This window comes from Equus asinus, chromosome 30 (assembly GCF_041296235.1).
Source record: "Equus asinus isolate D_3611 breed Donkey chromosome 30, EquAss-T2T_v2, whole genome shotgun sequence".
In the NCBI taxonomy this organism is placed as follows: Eukaryota; Metazoa; Chordata; class Mammalia; order Perissodactyla; family Equidae; genus Equus; species Equus asinus.
Genome location: NC_091819.1, coordinates 23,946,620 through 23,968,791, shown reverse-complemented (window position 1 = coordinate 23,968,791; position 22,172 = coordinate 23,946,620). Strand labels below are relative to the sequence as shown.

The 22,172-nt window shown below is 36.1% G+C and overlaps 1 protein-coding gene across 1 annotated transcript in view; it reads right to left on the bottom strand.

Annotated features, from left to right (window-relative positions):
- Nucleotides 1–22,172, bottom strand: part of AHCTF1 (AT-hook containing transcription factor 1) — an 88,104-nt gene that overhangs the window by 11,565 nt on the left and 54,367 nt on the right. Inside the window, exons 22-32 of the mRNA XM_044762662.2 lie at nucleotides 16,141–16,285; nucleotides 15,932–16,063; nucleotides 15,092–15,242; nucleotides 14,509–14,659; nucleotides 14,090–14,197; nucleotides 11,063–11,255; nucleotides 9,305–9,508; nucleotides 8,226–8,640; nucleotides 6,308–6,425; nucleotides 4,066–4,163; nucleotides 1,439–1,647 (exon numbers count right to left, since the gene is read on the bottom strand). Of these exons, the coding sequence (XP_044618597.2) occupies nucleotides 1,439–1,647; nucleotides 4,066–4,163; nucleotides 6,308–6,425; nucleotides 8,226–8,640; nucleotides 9,305–9,508; nucleotides 11,063–11,255; nucleotides 14,090–14,197; nucleotides 14,509–14,659; nucleotides 15,092–15,242; nucleotides 15,932–16,063; nucleotides 16,141–16,285 (1,924 nt within the window). The remainder of the gene's footprint in view (nucleotides 1–1,438; nucleotides 1,648–4,065; nucleotides 4,164–6,307; nucleotides 6,426–8,225; nucleotides 8,641–9,304; nucleotides 9,509–11,062; nucleotides 11,256–14,089; nucleotides 14,198–14,508; nucleotides 14,660–15,091; nucleotides 15,243–15,931; nucleotides 16,064–16,140; nucleotides 16,286–22,172) is intronic.

The following is a 22,172-nucleotide window of genomic DNA, read 5'->3' as shown; positions in this document are numbered from 1 at the left end:
GAGAAGAATTAAGGACTTATTCTATTCTCATCCAAGAAAAAAAATTAACCGGAGAAAAAGAAACAACCCCCAAACTGTGTTTTAATGATAAACCCCATATTACCTAACTAACCACACTTTTTCTAAACAGCATGATCCCCATAAGGTTGAAGAAGAATTCACCTACATAAGCTCCCTTGGGCTAGACTCAATCCTCTTCCCTTTGCTGGGGCTGCATAAACCATGAAATTCCTAAGGCTTTCAAGTTCAGTACCTCTCCTGCAAGGGTTTGGTGGAAGAAGGAATGGTCCTTGCATTTACCTTTTGGTAAGGGAAGGGGAGAAAAAGGAGGAGGCAGAAAGTAACAGAGAGATCTCCTGACCAAGAAGGTAGAACATTACCACCCACCTAGACAATGACATTTTCCATTCCCCAAACATTCAGTGAGATGAAAGACTGGAAAGATCCAGAAATGAGGACTCCCGCTTACACCATACCATGCCCACGGTTTTTATTAGCTTCCCCGCTGAAGGATTAGGGACTTTATCCATCTATTTCACAATGAGAATACTCATGAAAATGAATATGGAGAACCACAACATTTTTATGAGTCAAGAAACTTCCCAAATACCATACAAATTTCTATAAATAATGAGAAGAGGTGGTTTTTCTTCATCTTAAATTCATTTATCATATAAAAGTTGCCTGTTGATAATTAAAGAGATTTGGTGGAATTTTCAGAAACCATAAATCATTAAATTCCGGAAAAAAAATTTCTTTCTGGAGTGTATAGAAATTAAACCCCAACCAGTTGAATATCACTCTCCCACAAGTACAGTCGTGCATCCCTTAACGACAGAGCTATGTTCTGAGAAATGCATCATTAGGCAACTTTGTCACTGTGTGAACATCACAGAGTATACTCACACAAACCTTGACGGTGTAGCCTACTGCACGCCTGGGCTCTATGGTACTAATCTTGCGGGACCCACCGTCAGCTATGCATTCTGGCCCACTGTTGACTGAAACTCTGCCATGAGGTGCATGACTGTACGCACGAGAGGAAAACCCTATTTAACTGTATTCAATTGTTTTCAAATACAAGCTCTGAACAGTTTTAGCATCACACTTGTCTCTGAAGCAGCTAGTATCTGTTTTCTCATGGCTAAAAGAACTTTTATTTGAACCAGATACTAAACAAAAACTAAACTGTTAAAACTGTGATATCTTTAACACACCCTTTTGGTTTTCATGAAAAACAATTTCTTACTTAAAGGATATGTTCTTTTGTATTCCACAAAATACTTATACGCTTATGTTTTCTTAACAAAGATTTTTATAAAGAGTTTTTTATATACCAGTCAAATAAATGAATACTTTAGGTTTGAACTATGGTTTGAAACCTAACTAAACCAAAACTGAAAGACTGACAAGGAAGTAAAAAATTCATTTTTTTTACATGAACTTCTTGAGTATTAGGAGGGTCGTCAGAAATTGGAGGCTTTTCTTCTGGTAAGTCAACACTTGCTTTTAGTGCATCAACTTCTACTGCACGATCTTCTTCTAAGCCCAGCGCTACTTCCTGGTCAAGCCTACGTTCAGAGACAACAGGACCTTCTGAGATAACGAGCCCAGAGCTGCTACTATCACCAAGGATGCCGGGCACAGCTGAAAGAAAAACGAGAGTTAACCTTTCATGTTCCAAACTGAAAGAGAAAAAGATAGATACACTATTTGGGAAGCAAACAGAAGGGGAAAAGCTATATCGCACTTGAGAATACTTCCTTGAAAAATTGTCATATTTGCCAAAAAGTTTCTAACATTTAAAGGCGAAAAGCCTATAAGGATTTACATATTAATCCTGTTTCTTCAGGATCCAATCACTCAGTTTAAACAATACATATTTGCCTTCCACAAAGTTTACATTTAAAAATGACAACATTGGTTTTTCTCAACTGGAATATAATTCTTGCTCCTATTGTGCAACTTCAGTATGATGATAACTGCTTTGAGGAGTTCAGATGTTTGTTCTTCATTAAATTAATCTGAAAATCATGTTCACCTGGTGACTACTGTACAACCAGCTACCCTTGCTGCGCCATTATAGAATTACAGGGGGGACGTGCAATCTGGGCTTTGATCTAGCTGTGACAAGGACTAGATATCTCACTTTCAGCAGAAACCATCCAAATGGCCACAAATATACTCTACCACTTTAAAAAATCTGGGGTTGAGGGGGACGGACATGGACAGACGGATGGACGGCCTTATTAATAAAAATTCCAAATTCCTCCTTATCTTTCACCTTCCTCTTTGCCAAAGTTTTATATCATTTACACTCATAGGCCATATTTGGATTTAGAGTTTGTGAGTGACACAAAACCCAAAACACCTCAAGGAGGGGGAAAAAGATGAATCTAATCTAATAAATAAAAAACAAACTTTTTTTTTTAAAAAGACCAACTAGGAAAAAATATTTTCACACTTTTAACAGATAATGAGGCTAATATCCCTAATAAAGACTGCTTATAAAACAACATGAAAAGTTTTTCACCTGTCAGTTTGGCAAAGAGGAATGGGAAAAAATGTACCTTACCTTCCAATGATCAGTGTATGAAAGCAGTAAACAATCGTTACTGGAGAAAACAATAAAATAAAAATCTCTGTATAACTCCTTGACCTGGCAAATCCATGCTAAGGAATCTACCCAACAGAAATACTGACATAGAATATGCAAAGATACGTACACAAGAATATTCACTGCAGAAACGAAACAGCAAACCAAACAAGAATAGTGATCACCCCAAATGTTCACCAATAAGCAACTAGTTAAACATATCAGAGAACATCCATACCATGGAATACTACTATAGCCATAAAAAAAGGACAGGATTAATCTGTATTAATGATGTGAGAAAATGTCTTAAATATATTAAGTGAAGAAAAAAGTTTTTTTGATAGTAGTAAATTTGATGATAATGTATAATAATAGCTAACAGTTATTAAGCTTTTATTAACACTTAAAGCTATTGATATTTACAGATAAAGAAACCAAGGTACAGCCCACAGTTTTATCCATAAGTGCAGGAACTGGGTTATGAACCCAAGCAGTCTGGCTCAAGCCTCTGTACTCTTCAGTCACCATACTTATCTCCTCTGTCAACATATGGGGAAAAATACACACACACACAAAAATTTAGGAAAAAAGACTCTTTAGACAGTCAATAATGGATCCTGAAATGGGTAACTAGGTTTTGGAGATTTTTACTTTACGTGTTAGACTATGTTCTCCTCATTATTTTACAACAAACACCTATTACATTCTTCATCCTGGGGAAAGAACCAGGTCTATTCAAGCCTGTCCTAAGCCCTACTCCTAATGTGACAGCAGAAGGGTCTAACATGAAGAGCATGGGCTCTAGAGGCAGACAGCACTGACATCATCACATAGCATTGTTATGGCCTCACATGAAATGTTTAAACAAGGTCTGGGCATAAGTATTCAAGGTGTCTGCTTTCCCCCAAATCAACTGTGAGCTCACTGAGAAAAATACATCATCCTCATCTCTGTACAGCCAGGATCTGAGAGGAGACACCCAAAAAAAAGTTCATTAGATTAAAAAATCATGAATTCCATCTATTTGTTCATTTCCCTGGAGTAAATTTAGTCATTTGTGATTATTTTCTAATGATAAAAAGCCAATATTGCCCTTAAATTATCACAAATACAGAATAAAAATTAAAAATGCCCCATGTAGATATGAGTCCCAGAAGATCAAAAGGCAAGTACGCAGGCTGGCTGGGGACTGGTCGTTCACTTTGCTCTTCTTTGACGATCTGAAGGAAAGTATGTCCAGACCAACCATTCTAAGACTCACGATTAGAACCACAGAGGGGCTTGCAAGCAACCCACTGTTTCGATAGCTGATGCAGCTCCCTAGAATGCTACTGCCAGCCAGGGAAGCTGACCAGAAAAGAAGCAGCGAGATAAAAACACCTGGATTAGAGACTCTTTTCTTCTAAGAAAAGAACACTTTTTACTTAAAACACTAAATGAAATAATTCTAAAGTCAAAATAATACATACATTTATCGTCACCGGCTCTAACTGCAGAGGCGCAAGTTTCAACAGATACTAGTCCTTCGTCTAAAACTGGTACCTTGGGCTTCAGGGTGAGGCTTTTCCTTTAGAAACAGAAATACACACTTTAATGTGTAAGCAGACCCCATCTGCTCTAACCTGCTTCAGCCCTACTCCCTCTCCTACTTGTCATTTTGTTGACGAAAACCAACCTTCCGTTAATACCATGCAAGTTCATTTAAATAACACTATAAAATTTACAAGTGAATTCAGAAACAAGTAATGCTATTATTGTTTTTCCTATTTTCTAACACTTTACTTTGTTGGCAACAATGGCATAGCCTTAAACTACAAATAAAACGATTTAAAAATGCTGGTCAAGATAAACCACACTCACACCAACGTTTAATTATCTGTGCCACAATTCTTCAAATAAGTCTATCAAATATGGAGTATTTCCTATATATTCAGTAGAATCAGGTTCAGTATTTTAACGGCAACTGGAAAGAGTATGGTAAACGACTCAGAGAGACCAACGGCACCTGTGTTAACCCACTTGATGAACTTAAGTTCTGGACATATGTTGGCAGCGGTCCCTTCCTATTCTGAGCTGGCCTTTCCCCCAAACCCAACCAAAGCATGATTTTTAAAAAGGGGACAAATAAAGGTAAAAAGTAAATTCAAGAAAAAGCATGTATTTGGAATATATACATATTAATTTACAGGCATATTTGTAAGACTTACCTCAATCACAATATTTATGGTAAGGATAACTAAGAACCACAAACCAAATAAGTGTACATTTAAAAAGGAACTAGCTTGCCAAGGTGGTGAATATTCACCTAGATTATTACTGATGACCACAAATTCTCATCACGAGACTGCTCTTTTCTTTGTGATTGTTGCAATTATCCATTATTAGTTTGCGTTAAAATTCAAAAGAATATTAGAATTAAACAATAAAACAATCTGAATAATCCTTTCATACTGTTTTCTCCCGCTTCTTCCTTAGAGCCTAGCAGACTCCAACTAACCAGGTTTCTCTTCTTGGAAGTGAAGCATATGACTGAGATCAATGTGTGGGAGGTGACTACCATGGTACTGATTTTTGTGGGTGGTTTGTGAAGTCAATCTCAGGACTTAAGTTATCATGGTTATATAGGTTAATCTTAGTAGAGGACCCTTACTACTACTTTATAATTGAAGCTGCTACCTTTTTGTATCCTCTACAATAGTGTTACTCAAAGGGCTGATGAGCAACGTGTCCAGTCCTGCAATGAGATAAGGAACTTGTTCCAGAAGATGAATCAATTACTTCACTGATTAGTTCAGCTGACTTTCAATAAAGAAAGTGGTGGACTGATTTATATTCTACTACAAGCTATTTATCTTGTTGCAGACATAAACTGTTCGGGAACTAGCACCAATCTGTTAGACCACACTTTGAGTAGCACTGCCTCACATTATCTAGTACGTTGCCTAAATGTGCAAATGCTAAATGAAACTAATTGGGAGCATAATAGTTCAAGTAGTCATTAAAAAACAAATAAAAACTTGGGGCCAGCCCCGTGGACTAGTGGTTAAATTTGGCGTGCTCCAATTCAGCAGCCAGCGTTCAGTTCCTGGGTGCAGACCTACACCACTTGTCAGCCAGGCTGCGGTAGGGGACCCACATACAAAATAGAGGAAGACTGGCACAGATGTCAGCTCAGGGCAAATCTTCCTCAAGCAAAAAGGGGAAGATTGGCAACAGATGTTAGCTTAGGGCAAATCATCCTCAGGAAAATAAAGAAAAAAGCAAGCAAAAAACCCTCAAAAAACAAAGAAAAACTTTGCTAGTCTTATGTCAACCCAATGGTAGGGAACAAAACTGCCTGAGCCGCCTCCCCTATGTTCCACCTTGGTGCTACAGAGGACTCACACCTGATTATTCTGAAACCAATGAAAACTGGAGGGCATGGAGGAACACATGGCTGTTGAGTGAAACCTTTGGTCTTCAACAAAAAATAGAATCACCAAAGAATATAAAAGAGTTCTGACTCAACTTATATCTCTGTATACTTAGGAAATGTCTAGTATCATACTAAGATTTCATGATTACTAAATAACACACTTCTTTCATAACAAAATATTACTAAAATGGTAATGTTAAAGATCTAAATAAGAGCTAATCTATACATAGAATATTTTACTACTGGTTCACAGTTTCACTAAACTTTAATATTTGAAATTTTCTCTATAAACTTACCCTTCATGGAATGATTGCAGAGAAGCTTCAACTCCTTTAACGTGGCTTAAGTGATTTAATTCTGCAAGTGCCTCCTCGGCAACTAAGAGATCCTTTGTTTCTGAATCTTCTAAAGTGCCTATAAATCATACAGTTAAGAATATTTACAATTATTTAGGCTAAATGTTGACAGATACTCACGGTCTTGGACTTTAACAACTTTTTAACAAGTTGTTGGGTCTGCTTTTTTGTACTTTTAGGTTTACTCCCTTGGTATCAGACTGTCAACAACAGTTCCTCCTAATTCTCTGAGCCTAGCTCAAGAGCCCCCCTTAATCGACCACTTCTCACTTTCGGCTTAACAGGCACTGTGAAAGTCTTTTACATATATCAACTAACTTAATCCTCAATATCCAAAGTGGAGGGGCTGGCCCCGTGGCCGAGTGGTTAAGTTCGCGTGCTCCGCTGCAGGCGGCCCAGTGTTTTGTTGGTTCGAATCCTGGGCGCGGACATGGTACTGCTCATCGAGCCACGCTGAGGCAGCGTCCCACATGCCACAACTAGAAGGACCCACAACCAAGAATATACAACTACGTACCGGGGGACTTTGGGGAGAAAAAAAAAAATCCAAAGTGGAGGTACTATTACACCCATTTCACAGATGAGAAAACAGAAGCATATGGTTACACTGCTTATCCCAGATCACAGACCTACTAAGTAGCTAAGACTCAAATCCAGCCTATTTTACTCTAGAGTTTATGCTATATAACCTCCCACAAAAACAAGAATAATTTCTATTTGAGACTGTCTAATCATTTTAGGAATAAGCAATAAAGACATGCCATGAACATTCTCATCTAACATTTATCATTCAAACATGGAACACAGCACATCAAAAGAGTAACGTAAACTTCTAGACATATGCTATTTATGAGGAGAGTCCTAAATTCTTAGAGCAATTAATAATGCTATGTTTATTAAATACAGACATCATAGCCCAACCTTCACTGGACTCATACCTTAAGAAACCTTGGTTTAGCTTAGGCAGAAAATACTTCCCAAAAGAAAACACTATGACATAGATTTTTATATAAGTATTTGGTTTTACAAATTTAAAGTTAGGAGTTACCTTTAAATAAGTGTTGAGAACCGTGCAGGCGTAAGAAAGATAAAAAAAGACTAAGTTTTCTGATCCAGCAATTCTAAGCCAAGTCTCTCCCCTTCCTGGTGTAACCCTGGTCCCTTCCATGTCCCCCAGCATTGCACTTCTCAAACTAGGTTCTAAGCGCTTGTTTGTGTAGATAGTCCAGGAGGCTCTAAATTACATGCAGGCAGGTAGCACGTCTACTTCACTCACTGTTGGACCCACCCACTACACATACATTAGGGGCTCAAAGTTTTTTTGATGGACAATATCAACTGAATATAAAGAAAGACAATAAATTCTTGGGGCTTTGGACATTTATTTTGATTGTCCAGTGATTATTTCGGAGGTAGGGATGGAGAGTAGAATGAACTTCCTGGTTTCTGAACAGCTTTCTAGAAAGTTGAGGCTACTGGATAAGTTAAAAATTATAATAGTCTAGTCTATAAAGTCAGTATTACTATTATTTCTAACAGCTACAGGAACACCTTAAGTCAGACTGGCATGTAACATTTCTTCCTTAAACATTACTGTTCTTTTCCAAATAAAAAAAGCACACACATAAGCTCTCCGCCCATGAAATCTCACACCTACTTAAAACAAATGGAACAGTGTAAGTAGGTCATACTTGTAAGTGGAAAGACTAAGATGCGTGTATTGTGTCTAAAACCTAGCAGACCATGATCACGCAATTATTTAGCCCTGATGCTTTTCTTATGGTGGAAAAAATTCTATCACAAATTGTATTGAGGAACATCAATTGCCATTTTGAAATATTTGGAAATGAGTTCTTACCCATTTGTTTCTCCAGGTCTGGAGGAGTTACTTCTGATTCAAACACATCGTTATCACTGTCCTTCTCAGTTTGTTCAGTTAAATTAGGAATTAGTTCAGTGGAAGAGCTCGCTGGCTTCGTGGCCATGAAAATATCTTCAAAGTCTTCTGGTGATGGTGCATCCTGATACTCCAAGGTAGTCTGGTCAGACCTGGTTGAAATACTGCTATTTTCTTTGCTCATATCCAGTTTCTCCAAACTTTGTGAAGGGGTATCCTGTGACCTCACATCCATTTCTTGATGATCCTTTTCAGGGCTATTCAGGGAAAAAGATATTGCCTTATCTTTGTTCTTCAGCCATTCAGTTTCTGCTGGAACTCCACATTCATGTAAAGGTGTAGTAACAAATATTTTTGTTTTGCTGTCATCTGCAGCCTGTTAAGTAGAAGGTTTTGAAAAACAGTTTTACCAATAAAAATCACAGTCCTGTCTAAGCTATCCCTCCCAATCATACCCACCCTTTCCATGTTCAGTATTCCTCCAAATTCTCTTCTCAATCAAAATTTGCTTATTCTATATCCATTCTCTTCAGATACATGATTAAACTTAATGGTTGTTAATGTTTCCCTAACTGGTATAAGTCAGTATTTCCAAAAGACTAACACAGAATAGGCAAGATGATCAATAATCACCAAATGGACTCTGGAGCTCTGAAGCCATACCCTCCTAAATAGACAACCAATTAGGAACTTAAGAGAAGGAACACAATATAGGTTAAAAAACAACGAAACAAAAAAACACGGACTAAGAATTAGGAAGTCTTGATTCTAGCTCCATTTCTGCCACCAAACAACTATTTGACTACAGGGAATTTACTTAGTGCTTCTGAGTCTGATTTTCTTCACTGGTAAATGATGGGCCTGGTTTAGCCAATGCCCTAAAGTTTCTTTCTCAATCAACGTTTTCTGATTTCATGACTGTAAGATTGTGTACAAAAATCTATAGTGATATTATTTAAATAAACTGATTTAACTTTTTCCTTGTAGGAGCTAATATATTCTTATTAAGTCTTTTTCATTACAACTATTATCAAACTTACTCCAGAAGTCCATTTCACGGTCATGCCTTCTTCCATGAATGAAATTCTAGTTTCTTTAAGTCGTAAAGGAGGAGTAAGAGACCTTCCAGGTGACAGAGAGGGAGATGCTAAAGGTGTTGCTCGAAGACCAGACCTTAGGATGGATTGAGGAGTGAAGTCAGATAATCCAGAGGAAGTAACTGACATGGCCAAAGTTTTAGCTTTCTATGACAAAGAAAAAATAGAGTTCTACCATTAGTGTTTGTAAAGGGCACTTACATAAGGACAGACAAGGTCAATTCAGTCACAATGGTGGCTATATTCTCATCTCCAATAAACACATCAACAAAAAATTTTATTACAAGTTACTGAAAGAAAATGCAAAATTCTCCTTAGAGCTTTCTATATGTAAGGCCACAAAACATAAAATCGCATCCACTATCATTCTAAAAGCCTTGGTTATTCCCAGTTTAAGTTTAACTTAAGAAAGTGCAGAGATAATACAAATAATTTAACTATTGCTTAGAAAACTTTAGTTAAGTGAAAGACATGACAGTGTGTGTTGAAGAGAACCTAGCTTAATTATAGCAGACTAATCTAAATTAATGAGACTGACTTTCAGAATGTTTTAGAAAAAATATAATCTCATCACATAAATCTAATAGTAACTGGATTACTTATAAGAATCCTCTGAAGATTTACCATAATGAATAAAAATAATTAGTGTAGAAATAATTCCTTCACTTAACTTCTCCTCTAAAGGACTAGTAAAAAGATTACTGGATCCCATTAGACTGTCCAATTTCATTAGATCCATTACAATATTATACTGGTTTTTTTTTTCTAGATTGTTTTTGGTAGCAGGTACAAAATTATTCTCCAGTTTAATTGCACTTGAACCTAGCTGTAGAGAATATAAAGTGTGACTGGTTTTTGGATAGATTAAAAAACTGAGAAATACTGTTCTGGATATTAAATGTCAGGAACTTAATACTCTTTCCAATCTTCTTTTTACTTATTAAAAATAACTATTTTAGGACTAGCATTTACTGAAGTATCTTTTATTCAACTTAAGAATTCCCTGGCCTCACTGTAAATGCTGGATATCCAGAAACAATTTTAAAAAAAAGGAAGAAAGCTTCTGGGATTCAATCCAAAACAGTGGATAAGGAGCTGGGGGATAAGATACATAAAAACATTCTGACAATGGGAAGGTAAAAGGCCACTATTATCAGTCGTCACAAGTTTAGTTTTATGGTTTCTCAGAGAGGGTAGAGGAAAAGGCAATTTAAAGACAGATATACTGATAGTAGTAAGGAGTAACAGTTTATAGTTTCATTGAAGTCAGAATTAAAACAAATAAAAATAAACCTAAGAACTAAAATGCATTTGATAGAAAAATGAAATAACAGCAAAATGGTACCAGAAATGAAGTTAAAAATAAAAGCAAACCCAAGAACACGAAAGCACTTTTCAAAGGATAAAGGTGCCTTTAATAACCACACAGAGCCTTGGACTACTTTCACGACAACAACATAACTGTCAACCTTGAGTACAATGCCAGTTAAGCAAAAAGGGTAAATTCAGTGAAGTCTGTTTAAAAAGATGTAACAATACAGTAAGCATTTTGGAAAGACAGCCACAAAAAAATTTTTTTTAAAAAGGCTTAAAGCCATCGATTACCCAGAGATATCAGTAACAGATAGCTTATTTCTCCTTGCTACTTGAAAAATAAGAACTTCCTAACTTCTCTAAGAATGCTAGATATGTACTACTCACCTTCACTACGAGAGGAGTTTCAAGTAACTGTAATTCTGAAGCCCTGGAGGTATTCTGTTGTGATACTTTTGATTGTGAATTTACTGGCAATGAACTGGATGCTAGGTACAAAGGGGATCTTGTCGGGGATTGCTGAATAAACCCCAAACATTGAGAAGGCTGGGCGACAGGATGAACCACCAAATCCAGCAGTCTGTAATCAGAGTATACATATGAATAGAAAAGTCCTGGTAACTTATTGAGTTCTACTGAAGAAACAAAAGAATTTAGTATGCCATTTAATTACTCAAACTTCTAGATTCACTACTAAATATGATAACCACATGAAAATATAAATTCAGTTAAGAATATTAATGTAATGCCATCATTAGTTCAAAGTCAGAAAATTAATTCAGTAGCTAAAAAGAAAAGCAGCAGCAGGTAACAACTTATCCAAAACAAAGGAGTTCTAGTCCTCCTCCCTCCTTTTTACCAATATCTACTGAGCCCCCATTATGTGCCAGACATTTATTTTCAAATGAAGATAAACTACTACTGATTCAAAATACTAAAGAAAAAGGGGCAATGCTTCCCCAGCAACCCATTTGCTATCATCCATTTTCATCAATGTGTAAAAATTCCTTTCACCTAACATGTAATGTACAAAATGAATACTGGTTTATTTTACCTTTATGGTTCTCATCACAATAAAGACTAGACTGACCGACAACAAAAAATGTTAATTTTTTCAAATTAATGAAGTTAGCTACAAAATAGAATCTCAAGATTCTACTGAATGGTCTTCTATAGTGTCCTGGACCCAGTTCATATCAAATAATAAAACTGATCTCATTAATAATTTGTATTAAGCATGCATAGTCCAAATAGCTTAAAAACGTAATTTACAGGTAAATAATTTAAACTCAAAAGTAAAATTTTCAAGTTATGATTTCTGATGTACCATTTGCATAGGTCACTCCTTTCTTAATTTCCTAATAAGAAGTCTATATTATGGTTATATTTTCTAGTGATAAAAATACCTTTTCCCTAAAATGCCTATATGGCCAGCTGAGAATGACCAGAAAGTGTAGCATGTTTTGGTACCCAGAAAGAAAAACTTCCAGTTGCTGATTGTGCCCTCCTTGTCATTCTCTCCTTTATGTTCAATTGAGATTTTCCCAGTCAGGAGTGGCAGACCAACAAGAGATCATAGCTGTTTTAAGACTCAACCTATTACCCAGTGGGGAAATTTTTACAGGAAGTATTTTCTTCATACAGGGTCTTCCTACTTGTTATTCTGTACTAAGCATAGCTATGAGACTTCCACCAAACCAAAATATCCAACCAGTCTGCTACACATTTCTTTCTCTATTGTCTGTTCTGATTCTTCTTTTCCTTCTATATCTCATTTCTATTCAAATTTTGTATTAGTAAACTGTTTGCTCACTATTATTTTGGGCTACCCCAAGTAGAAACTTTGGTAAACGTCTTGCATTGTGGTAACATTTATGTTTAAGGTGCCCATTTATGAATGACTGCTTCTCAAAAGCAGGGCCTATGCAACAAATGCTACCTACTGAGTAAAAGCAAAATTTTTATACTAACAAGACTTGACATATTTAAATTATACTTAAAAAAACTACCAAAATACTTTTTATTAAGATATTTTCTAAAGAAAATATTGCTTTAGGTCTTAGGATTTCCTGAACAATTTTTTGACCGTGATCCAAATAAGTAATGTATTTTAGATTATACACATACACAAAACATAAATTATATAAAAAAGCACTTAGTCTTAACTATATGCAGTGCCCACTTACATATCTATTCTACTTCTTTAAAAGATATGCCAGTCACAATCCATTGAATTTACTTACTACCCACCAATGCAAACCAGTTTGGAAAATACAGAATTAGGGAACAAAAATGATTTTTATAAAAGGTAAATATTCACACTCGATCAGCTGTCTTCCATCTGAGTTAACACTGGCTTTAAAGGATTCCCGTAACACTTCTTTAGACCCTTAAGGCAAGACTTAAAACTTATTATTGCTCCCTTCTTGAACCCTAGGTCTATTAAAGTATGAAGGGACGAAGAAAAGCTGACTTGTGGGAAAAAAATTAAAACTATTGGTAGGAAAACAGAACGTCAGTAATAATGACTTCTATTTGAAACAATCTTCTTCTTATCTCATGAGGGTAATTAAAGGAAAACAACCTCAATCTAATTAAAAAAAAAAGGGGAAAATCCTGTCAAGCTTTGAAAACGTGTCCATTATGTACACCATAAACAGCTTTGGTCCCAACTGTTTATAAGTTATCAACTTATTCTGAGTACTTTATTCTTAGTACCATAAATTCAGATAATTTTATTCCCATAAAATAATGTAATTTTGTTCTTGATCAAATGTAAATTATCAGAAATTTGCAACAATCATGGGCATATTATTAAAGACAAAGAATCAATACATTGAGACACCTGTTTGTTCTCTGCTGTTGAACACTGTTCAACTATGCAATGATCTTACATAAAATAAATACTTAGAATGACAATTTCATCTTGGATGAAACTTCAACTTAACTATTGACTTTTCTAATACCATAGGTTAAGATGTAAAAGGACAACTGCATCTGAAGGCACTTAAGACATTTTAGTAGGTTCTGCTGCACAGCTTTGAGAAAGCTTCAATGCGCCAACTAGGATTAGCTAGGAATTATAAAAGTAACCTTCTTTCAGGGATCAATCAACAAGATTATATTAAAGAAAACTAACAGTACATTTTGCTCATAATTTTAATAAAACAGAGTTTGCTTCTTTTCTCTAAGCAGTCTGAAATCAGTAAGCAAAAATTGTAAGTACACTATCAGCTGATGTAAAATTTCCTAAAATTACTATGCTACTGCCCAAGTTATTGAAAAACTAAAAAGCATTAAAAACTCAGTTAAGAATTTAAAGCAATATTTGTACAATTTTTAAGATAATGAAAAATTATAGTATAATTGTTGTCTAACATTGTGCCTTTAAAAAATTGTTTAATAAATTCCTACCTAGAAATTTTTTCTGATGCTTTTGAAATTGGTGTTCCAACAAATGCCTCAGGTGGCTCTGGCTCTGGGAGAGAGTACACTATAGGACATGGGTCTTCTATTTTAGAACTGCAAAGAAAACAAATATTTGACTTTTCATTATGTACCACAAGAGCATTAAATTAACAATGCTGGAGGAAGATGGCAGGGGAGGTCTTTCATTTTTTACTTTGTACATTTCTGCTCATTCACAAATAACAATGAACATAATCTTTTAAATTTAAAGACAAAAAACATTCTTCTTGTAAGAAAAGTAGCCAATAAGAAAGAGTTTTTCCTTTTTACATACGCTGATGAATTCTAAGGCTGGACATGAACGCTGCCGAGGCCCAGGAAAGAACAACAAGCAGAGGACTGTGACAGGCGTAAGAGAAACGTACCTGCTGTAGGCTGAGATGCTGTTTTTAGGTTCATTGCTTGCCCAAACTTCTCCAATTTTAGATAAGACATTATTGATGAAAGTAGATCTTGTTAACACAGTCCCTGTTACAGCTTGCTTTGGAACTGCTGATAAGGGTTTGGGTCTAGAAACTGTAAAATGAAGAATGTAGGATTTAACTTCATCTCTAACACCAGGATTTTAATAGAAGATTAATATGAAAGAGTGATTGGAAAACATGGATCACAAGATACAAGTAGTTCAAATTGTATTTGGTTTAGCAACATCTATGCAGAAATTTAACAACTGGGCTTTTAGGAGATGGTGAAAACATTCTACATGTTCTCTAAAAGTTGGACAGGAGTCTTCAAATGAAATATTCTGTACTACATTATTAAGTAAGCTGTAAAAACTTCCAAGAAAGCTTCCTATTTCTTGGAGCACGGTGGCCAGTAAAAAAAAGCACCACTGTGATGAATCAAAGCAAAAGTAAGCTAGATACAAGATAACGATGCTTTCAGAAGGAAATCATTCAGGATCTTTTCTAGCCCAATACTTTATGATATTTTTCAATGAAATCTTACCTTCTCGAAGAACTGACGACGTTGACAGATGGTAAGGCTTAGCTCGCTCAATGGCTAATTTTCGCTGGACTCTAGGAAGAATTTTCCCATACTGGTCTAATATAGAATTTCGAGCCAATGATCTCTCCCGCAAACGAGGATCACGATCATTCTATTGAACATATCACATAGGTAAAAATTTAATTTTCAAGAATGTTAGGAGCTATGTTTATATGTTTACCATTTAAAATATTATTATGAATAATATCTTCCTCCTCCCTACACATCTATTCTTTTAAACCAAGGACCTTATACACACACCTAATTGCTTTATTAATCCCTACCCACCAATAAATTCCAAGTCTCTCCCACCCAGCCTTGATTCTTCACAACTAATAAAAACAAGGATCATTTACTAAGCATCCACATCTGTCAGGCAACACGCTACTTCATGTATGCCTATGTGCATCCTCAGAGAGATACTGTCATTTTACAGATGAGGAAACCAAGGCTCAGAGAGTGTGTTCCAAGCACACGGAGCAAATTAAGAATCAATCTGACCCCTGAGGTCCATGCTCTTTGCACTATAACTCCCACTGCTGCCTTCTATGTCTTCCTCTCATTTTCCCTATGTGAAGTGGTTAGTCTGTTAAGACTGTGGGCAGATATCTAAACAGAAACGGCACATGGAAAAAATTAGATATGTAATAATATACTGTTCCCAGTTCTTCTACAGAAGGAGAGTCTTCTCCAAGCTCAAGATTATATAAATCCCAGTGGTTACCAAACCACAAGCTCCTATGTAACAAAGTTATCAGTTTTCCTTACTCTCTTGTCCCCCGTAATAAAATAAGTTTATACCATAAGATTAATCTTTAGAGTTTGGTTCAGCTTCAAGGCAGGGATGTAATTGGCACGCTGCAAATGGTGAACTAAAAGGAATTCATGATTCTGAACACTGGTGCTGGACTGCAAAAATCTCACCAAACACTCCTGGGAAGAACAAAACAGCATAGTAAGCCATTAACTTACCCTCAATTTCTGACAAGTTTATACTGCTAAGTCATTACCTGCTCAGTGTGTGTAAATGGTAACTTCAGTAAATCCTCCATTAAGCCCATTTCCTGACAGACTTCATACGTGTGCTTCAGTAACTCCTCTATATTCAAGCTAGTAGAATGCTGTCGCAGTAAACTCCAGGCCTCAACCATACACCTGAAATCAATATTTATCCAAGTTTAGTTTTAGAAAAGCTATTTGAAATGTGCAAAGCAAGTAATCCATCTAAAGAATCTCAAAGATACTTCCTACGTGTAATTTAAAAGTACTTTAAAACTGCACTGAATACTAATCCCTGCACAATGAAGTTCGCTAATGTCAACACGAAGACAAGGCATCTTTAAGGATTTAATTTTATGCTGTTCTGCATCATTATTTAAGTGTAAAATAATAGGAAAGCAAAGTAAGCACACAGGAGTTCAAGAAGACAAAAAACTAACGTGGTCTGGAGAGAAGTGAAAGATTAGTGTGGTGCGACAGAGAAAAGCCAGGCTCTTAAGGAAGTGACACTCAGCATGAGAAAAGTGAAAAAGAAAATTGAGCAAAGGCCTATAGATGTAAACAAGCATCCTGTGTTTCTGGGATGGTGAAGGGTTTAGCTTAGTAACACAAGATTTTGGCTGATCTACGGCAAGATGTGAATGGAAATCTTGAGTGGGTCAAATAAGACAGTTTTAGACACCATGTGAGGGCGTTGAGGCGTCCTTCTGTGGGCAATGAGGTCATTAAATGAAGCAGTTTCTCATGATATATTGTTAAGCAAAAAAAGCAAGCTTAAAAACGGTATGAACAGTGACTATAATTTTAACAAATTAACCAATAAAAAAAGCCTATAATGTTTATATATTTAATTAGATAACAAAATGGCTTCATTGAAAGATATACACTAAGGTCGATGATAATCTAGCAGTTAGAATTTCTGGAGGGGCTGAAAACTTTCAAGGCACAAAGGGGAGTAGAATGAAAAAATGACAAGCAGATTGAAATATCAGGGAAATAATTTTCTTAAAAAATTATCACTCCTAATTCTAAGTAAATATGTTTATATTTTAATGGGCATCTTAAAAAAAGCTTTAGCTACGGTTATTATTGAAATAATCACAAACATCAAAATAAAGACTTGCAAATATATAACTGACATATATAAGACACAGAATATGTGTACAAAATTACAGCAATTAGTATTCATAGTGTAAATGCATTTGAGGGAGTTCTGGCAGCACTCCTCCAGACTTCCTGTAGACACAAAGTTCCTCAGGGAGGCAAATGGCACCCACTGCCGGCAGGTCAGGGCCACCTGTTAACTTTGTTTTGGGACTAGAATATTTTAACATATGTCACAGGACTTATAAGGGCCAAGAACTCAAATAAGCAAAACATTTAAGCGTATTCCCCTAAAAATCTACATCTGAAATTGACTTGCACCTCTCCTTCTACTAGGACAGGCATGATAGTAAGGTTGTTAGAACCTGAGTGTCTCAGAGCAGTAATTTTTTCTCTGAATCAAAAATCTGGGAGGGGCCAGCCCAGTAGCGCAGCAGTTAAGTTCGCATGTTCTGCTTTGGCAGCCCAGGGTTCCCCGGTTTGGATCCCGGGTGCCGACATGGCACCGCTAGGCAAGCCATGCTGTGGTAGGTATCCCACATATAAAGTGGAGGAAGATAGGCACAGATGTTGGCTCCGGGTTAATCTTCCTCAAGATAAATAAATAAATAAATAAATAAATAAATAAATAAATAAATAAAATAAAAAAATCTGGCAGTGTTAAAATGAGCACATTTTGTAGAATGAAAAATAGAAAACAAGGATAAACAAACACCTCATCATTAATTTTTAAAACCATATAAAGGAATAGATGAAGCAGGTATAACAAAATCTTGATATCTGTTTAATTTGATTTAGGATGGGTGTATGGAACCTTCATCCTACTAATTCTGTTCTTTGTATACTGGAATCTCCTTTCAAAGGCGCTTATACTAAAATACATTTCAGATGGACCCAAAATTTAAATGCTAAAACAAAAACCATAAAAGTGGTAGCAGAAACCACAAGAGAATTAAAAAAATAATATTGAAGTAAAAAAGACACAACAGTCATTAACAAAAACGCAGATAATTCTGTATTCATAAAAACAATTTTCAGCATAGCAAAATCTATTATAAAGCAAAAGAAAAAGACCAATGACAAACTTGAAAAGGAAAAAAACATCTCAAAGGGTTAAGATTCCTAATATATGAAGAACTCTAACAAACCAGCAAGAATAATCTTGACAATACACACAAAAACAACAGGTAGGCCATAAAGAAGAAATAGGTTTTTATGAAAGGATGTATTCTCTTATTATTATAGTGAGCCCAAATACATTAATAGTACCATTTTCATCTATCAGATGGACAAATATCCAACTAAAGGGCACAGCAAAAAGTCATGGAGTTAAACCGGTATAATACTCATGAAGGATGATATGCCATAGGTATCAAACTTATAATTGCAAATATCCTTTCATCCAGTAATTCCACTTCTAGGATGTTGTCTTATAAAATAAATTTGTACCTGTGTAAAAAATGTGTGGTCACTCACAGCAGTGTTTAAAATAGGAAAAGACTGAAAACAACCTAAACGTTTATTAAGGGAACTACTTAAATACTGGTACATCCACACAACGGACTACTATGCAATAGCTAAAAATAAGGAAGCTCTTTATGTACTATTATGAAATGGACTCCAAACTAAATTAGTGAAAAACCATGTAACAGAAATATGTATAGTATGCTGTCCATATTTTTAAAGGGGGAGGGGCGGGGGGAAAGTGTATATGCATCTCCTTACATAGGTCCGGAACATCCTAGGAAGGGCACACTAGAAATTATTATCATTGATTGGGTACTGAGAGGAAGCTTAGGAGGCTGAGAATTCACTGCATATCCTTTTATACCTTTTTTTTTTGAGGAAGATTAGCCCTGAGCTAACATCTGCTGCCAATCCTCCTCCTTTTGCTGAAGAAGACTGGTCCTGAGCTCACATCCGTGCCCACCTTCCTCTACTTTATACGTGGGATGCCTGCCAGGCGGTGCCATGTCCACACCCAGGATCCGAACCTGCAAATCCCAGGCCGCTGAAGCAGAACGTGCGGACATAACTGCTGCGCAACCAGGCTGGTCCCCCTTTAAACCTTTTGAATGAAGTATGTAAATATCTTACTATTCAAAAATAAAAAATGATCTTTGACCCTCCACCTACAGCTCATGGATATGTTTTTTAAGTTTTCCACTTTAAATTACAATATCACTCCCAGTTGAGCAGATATACTGGGAGGAGTAAGATGTATTTATGACTTAGCAAATACTAATCTGGTAACAGTAGAGTGTGTCTGAAAGCTAAAGACAAATGATGTTTCTTCCCAATTTCTCCCATAGCAGGAGTCAGTTTCCCCCAGTTACCTCCAATTTCAAACCAGCTGCTCCAGTGCCAACATTCACATAAATTTTAAAATAAAATCCCCACTATTCTCCTGCTTCCTATGGTAGAAAGCTGTGATGCTAGGAAGAGCAATAAGAAAACTATTTCAATTGATGAATGGCTAGACTAGCGTGTTGGCAGCACAAGTCAGTTCAGGAAGGAATGTATAGGGAGCTCCGGAATGTATAGCAGAGAAGATAGCCAGAAAAACACGCCTGTGGTAAATTCTCTAAAAATGCTAGACTGAATAAAAACAATCTTTCAAAATGAATCACAGATACCACAACGAAAAAGACATTCCAGACAGGTAAACAAGAAACTACTGATTTCTAGTGACCAGCATAAAAGTAAAAAGAGTAGGAAAAAATATACTGTAAATAACAGAACATTGTTGCAGCTACATTAACAATTAGTCATGATGAAGGTTACTCTATAATAATAAAAGGTTAAAATCATAAAAAAAGAATAATTTTAAACTCTTATGTACCTAATACTCAAAGTACAAAAAGTTGGCAGTATTATGAGGAATTGACACATTCATCATAGAGTAGGCAACCTGCATACAACTTTTTTAGTAACTTATTAAGCAGATCACAAAAGAAAAAAATTATTAATGATTAAAAGATTAAGGACCAGCCCCAGTGGGCTAGCAGTTAAGTTCGGCCTGCTCTACTTCAGCGCCCAGGTTCAGTTCTCAGGCATTGACATAATCACTCGTTTGTCAGCAGCCACGCTGTCATAGCCGTTCACACACACAAAGAGGAAGACTGGCAACAGATGTTAGCTCTAGGTGAATCTTCCTCAGCTGAAAAAAAAAAATCTTAAAGATTAAAATCACCCAAGGAGCAAATCTGATCTTTTAGACAAACATATCTTATACCTCACCTAATAAATGAGGAATACACTAACTACACCAGTGAATAAAACAAGTCTCACTAAATTTTAAGGACAGGCACCACATCGCTCAGATTATGTCACAATGCAATTAAGTAACAAGGTAATTTTTAAAACCTCATTTGTAAATTAAAACTTCTAAGTAACAAATAGGAAGAGGAAACAAAAAATAAGATTTTAAAAATACTTAGAACAGAAAGATAATTAAAATTATAGGATGATGCCAAAGCAATATGTGGAGCATTCAGATTTATATTTTTATATTAGTAAAGATAAAAGGCTGAAAATGAGAAATGATACAATTTTAGTTAAAAAGTAAAGTGGAACAAACCCACACAAAGTAGAAAGAAGAGAATAAAGACATAACAATTACACCTATACAAAAGGGTTTTCCAGCTCTACCGTACTTTTAGGACACTAAGACTGAACACTCAATATTAACAGCTGAGAATCTAAAACCTGTAGTTACTTCACATCTATCATTGTACTGTGCATCATGATTAATTTGTAAGTAACCTATCTGACAAGCCATAGCTGTGATGGTATGTCCATAAACGCAGGTCATACAATTCAAAAGCTACCAGCATAATGGAGAAGAAAGATGATCTAATAAAGAAGAGTGGTAGAGGTTAGAGTCAGAAGTCAGGTTGGACGATATTATAAATGACGATGATGGCTGACTTAAAAAAAAAATCAATTACTACCACCATGTATTAATGATTTACTACTTGCCAGCAACTGTAATAGTGCTTGAGCCATTTAACCCTAAAATCTTGCAAGGTGGGTATTATCAACTCCATTTTACCAATGAGGAAATCAGGCTGAGAGAGGATAATTAAACTGCTCTGATGTTTCAGAACGTGGCAGAGTTTAGGTTTATATTCAAATCTATTTGAGTCCAAAGACTCTTTTTTTTTTTTTTTTTTAAATGATTGGCACCAGAGCTAACATCTGTTGCCAATCTTTTTTTTTTTCCTCCTCCTCCTTCTTCCTAAAGCCCCCAGTACATAGTTGTATATTCCCAGGTGCAGGTCCTTCTAGGTGAGCTATGTGGGACGCAGCCTCAGCGTGGCCTGATGAGCAGTGCCATGTCTGCACCTGGGACCCGAATTCGTGAAACCCTGGGCCACTGCAGCGGAGCGCATGAAATTAACCACTGGGCCATGGGGCCAGCCCCCCAAAGATTGTTCTTAACATCTTTGCTATAAGCAGTGGATATTCCAAGATCATTAGTTTTTTTAAGGTGTATATTAATTAATAAACAATATTACCGCTAATAGAAATGAAAGAATAGCTCAAAAACCAAGAAATACCTCACTTATCTGGCATGGGGTGAGTTCACGAAGGGGGTTAGAGTTCTGATGCTTGAAGTACCAAACTTTTTTTTTTAGCTATTTGAACTATCATTAGGTAATCAACAGCACCCAGGTGTTGGAAAGACCACTGTGTAGCCTGACCTCTTATACTTTTACTTCAAACTTTCCAAGCTTATCCTCCTTCTGTAGTTCAAGGACAGTGTGGTTAATCACTGTTGGATTAGAGATGTAGTTATCCGGGGAAATTAGGCGATTATGTATTGAACACAGGATATAGCCTAGAACCTTACTTTCTTGAATAAGTCCCTGTAACTCAGTTTGTTTCCTTGTTATTGACTTCTTTCTGATAAAAGTGGAGTGCAGGATATATTGTT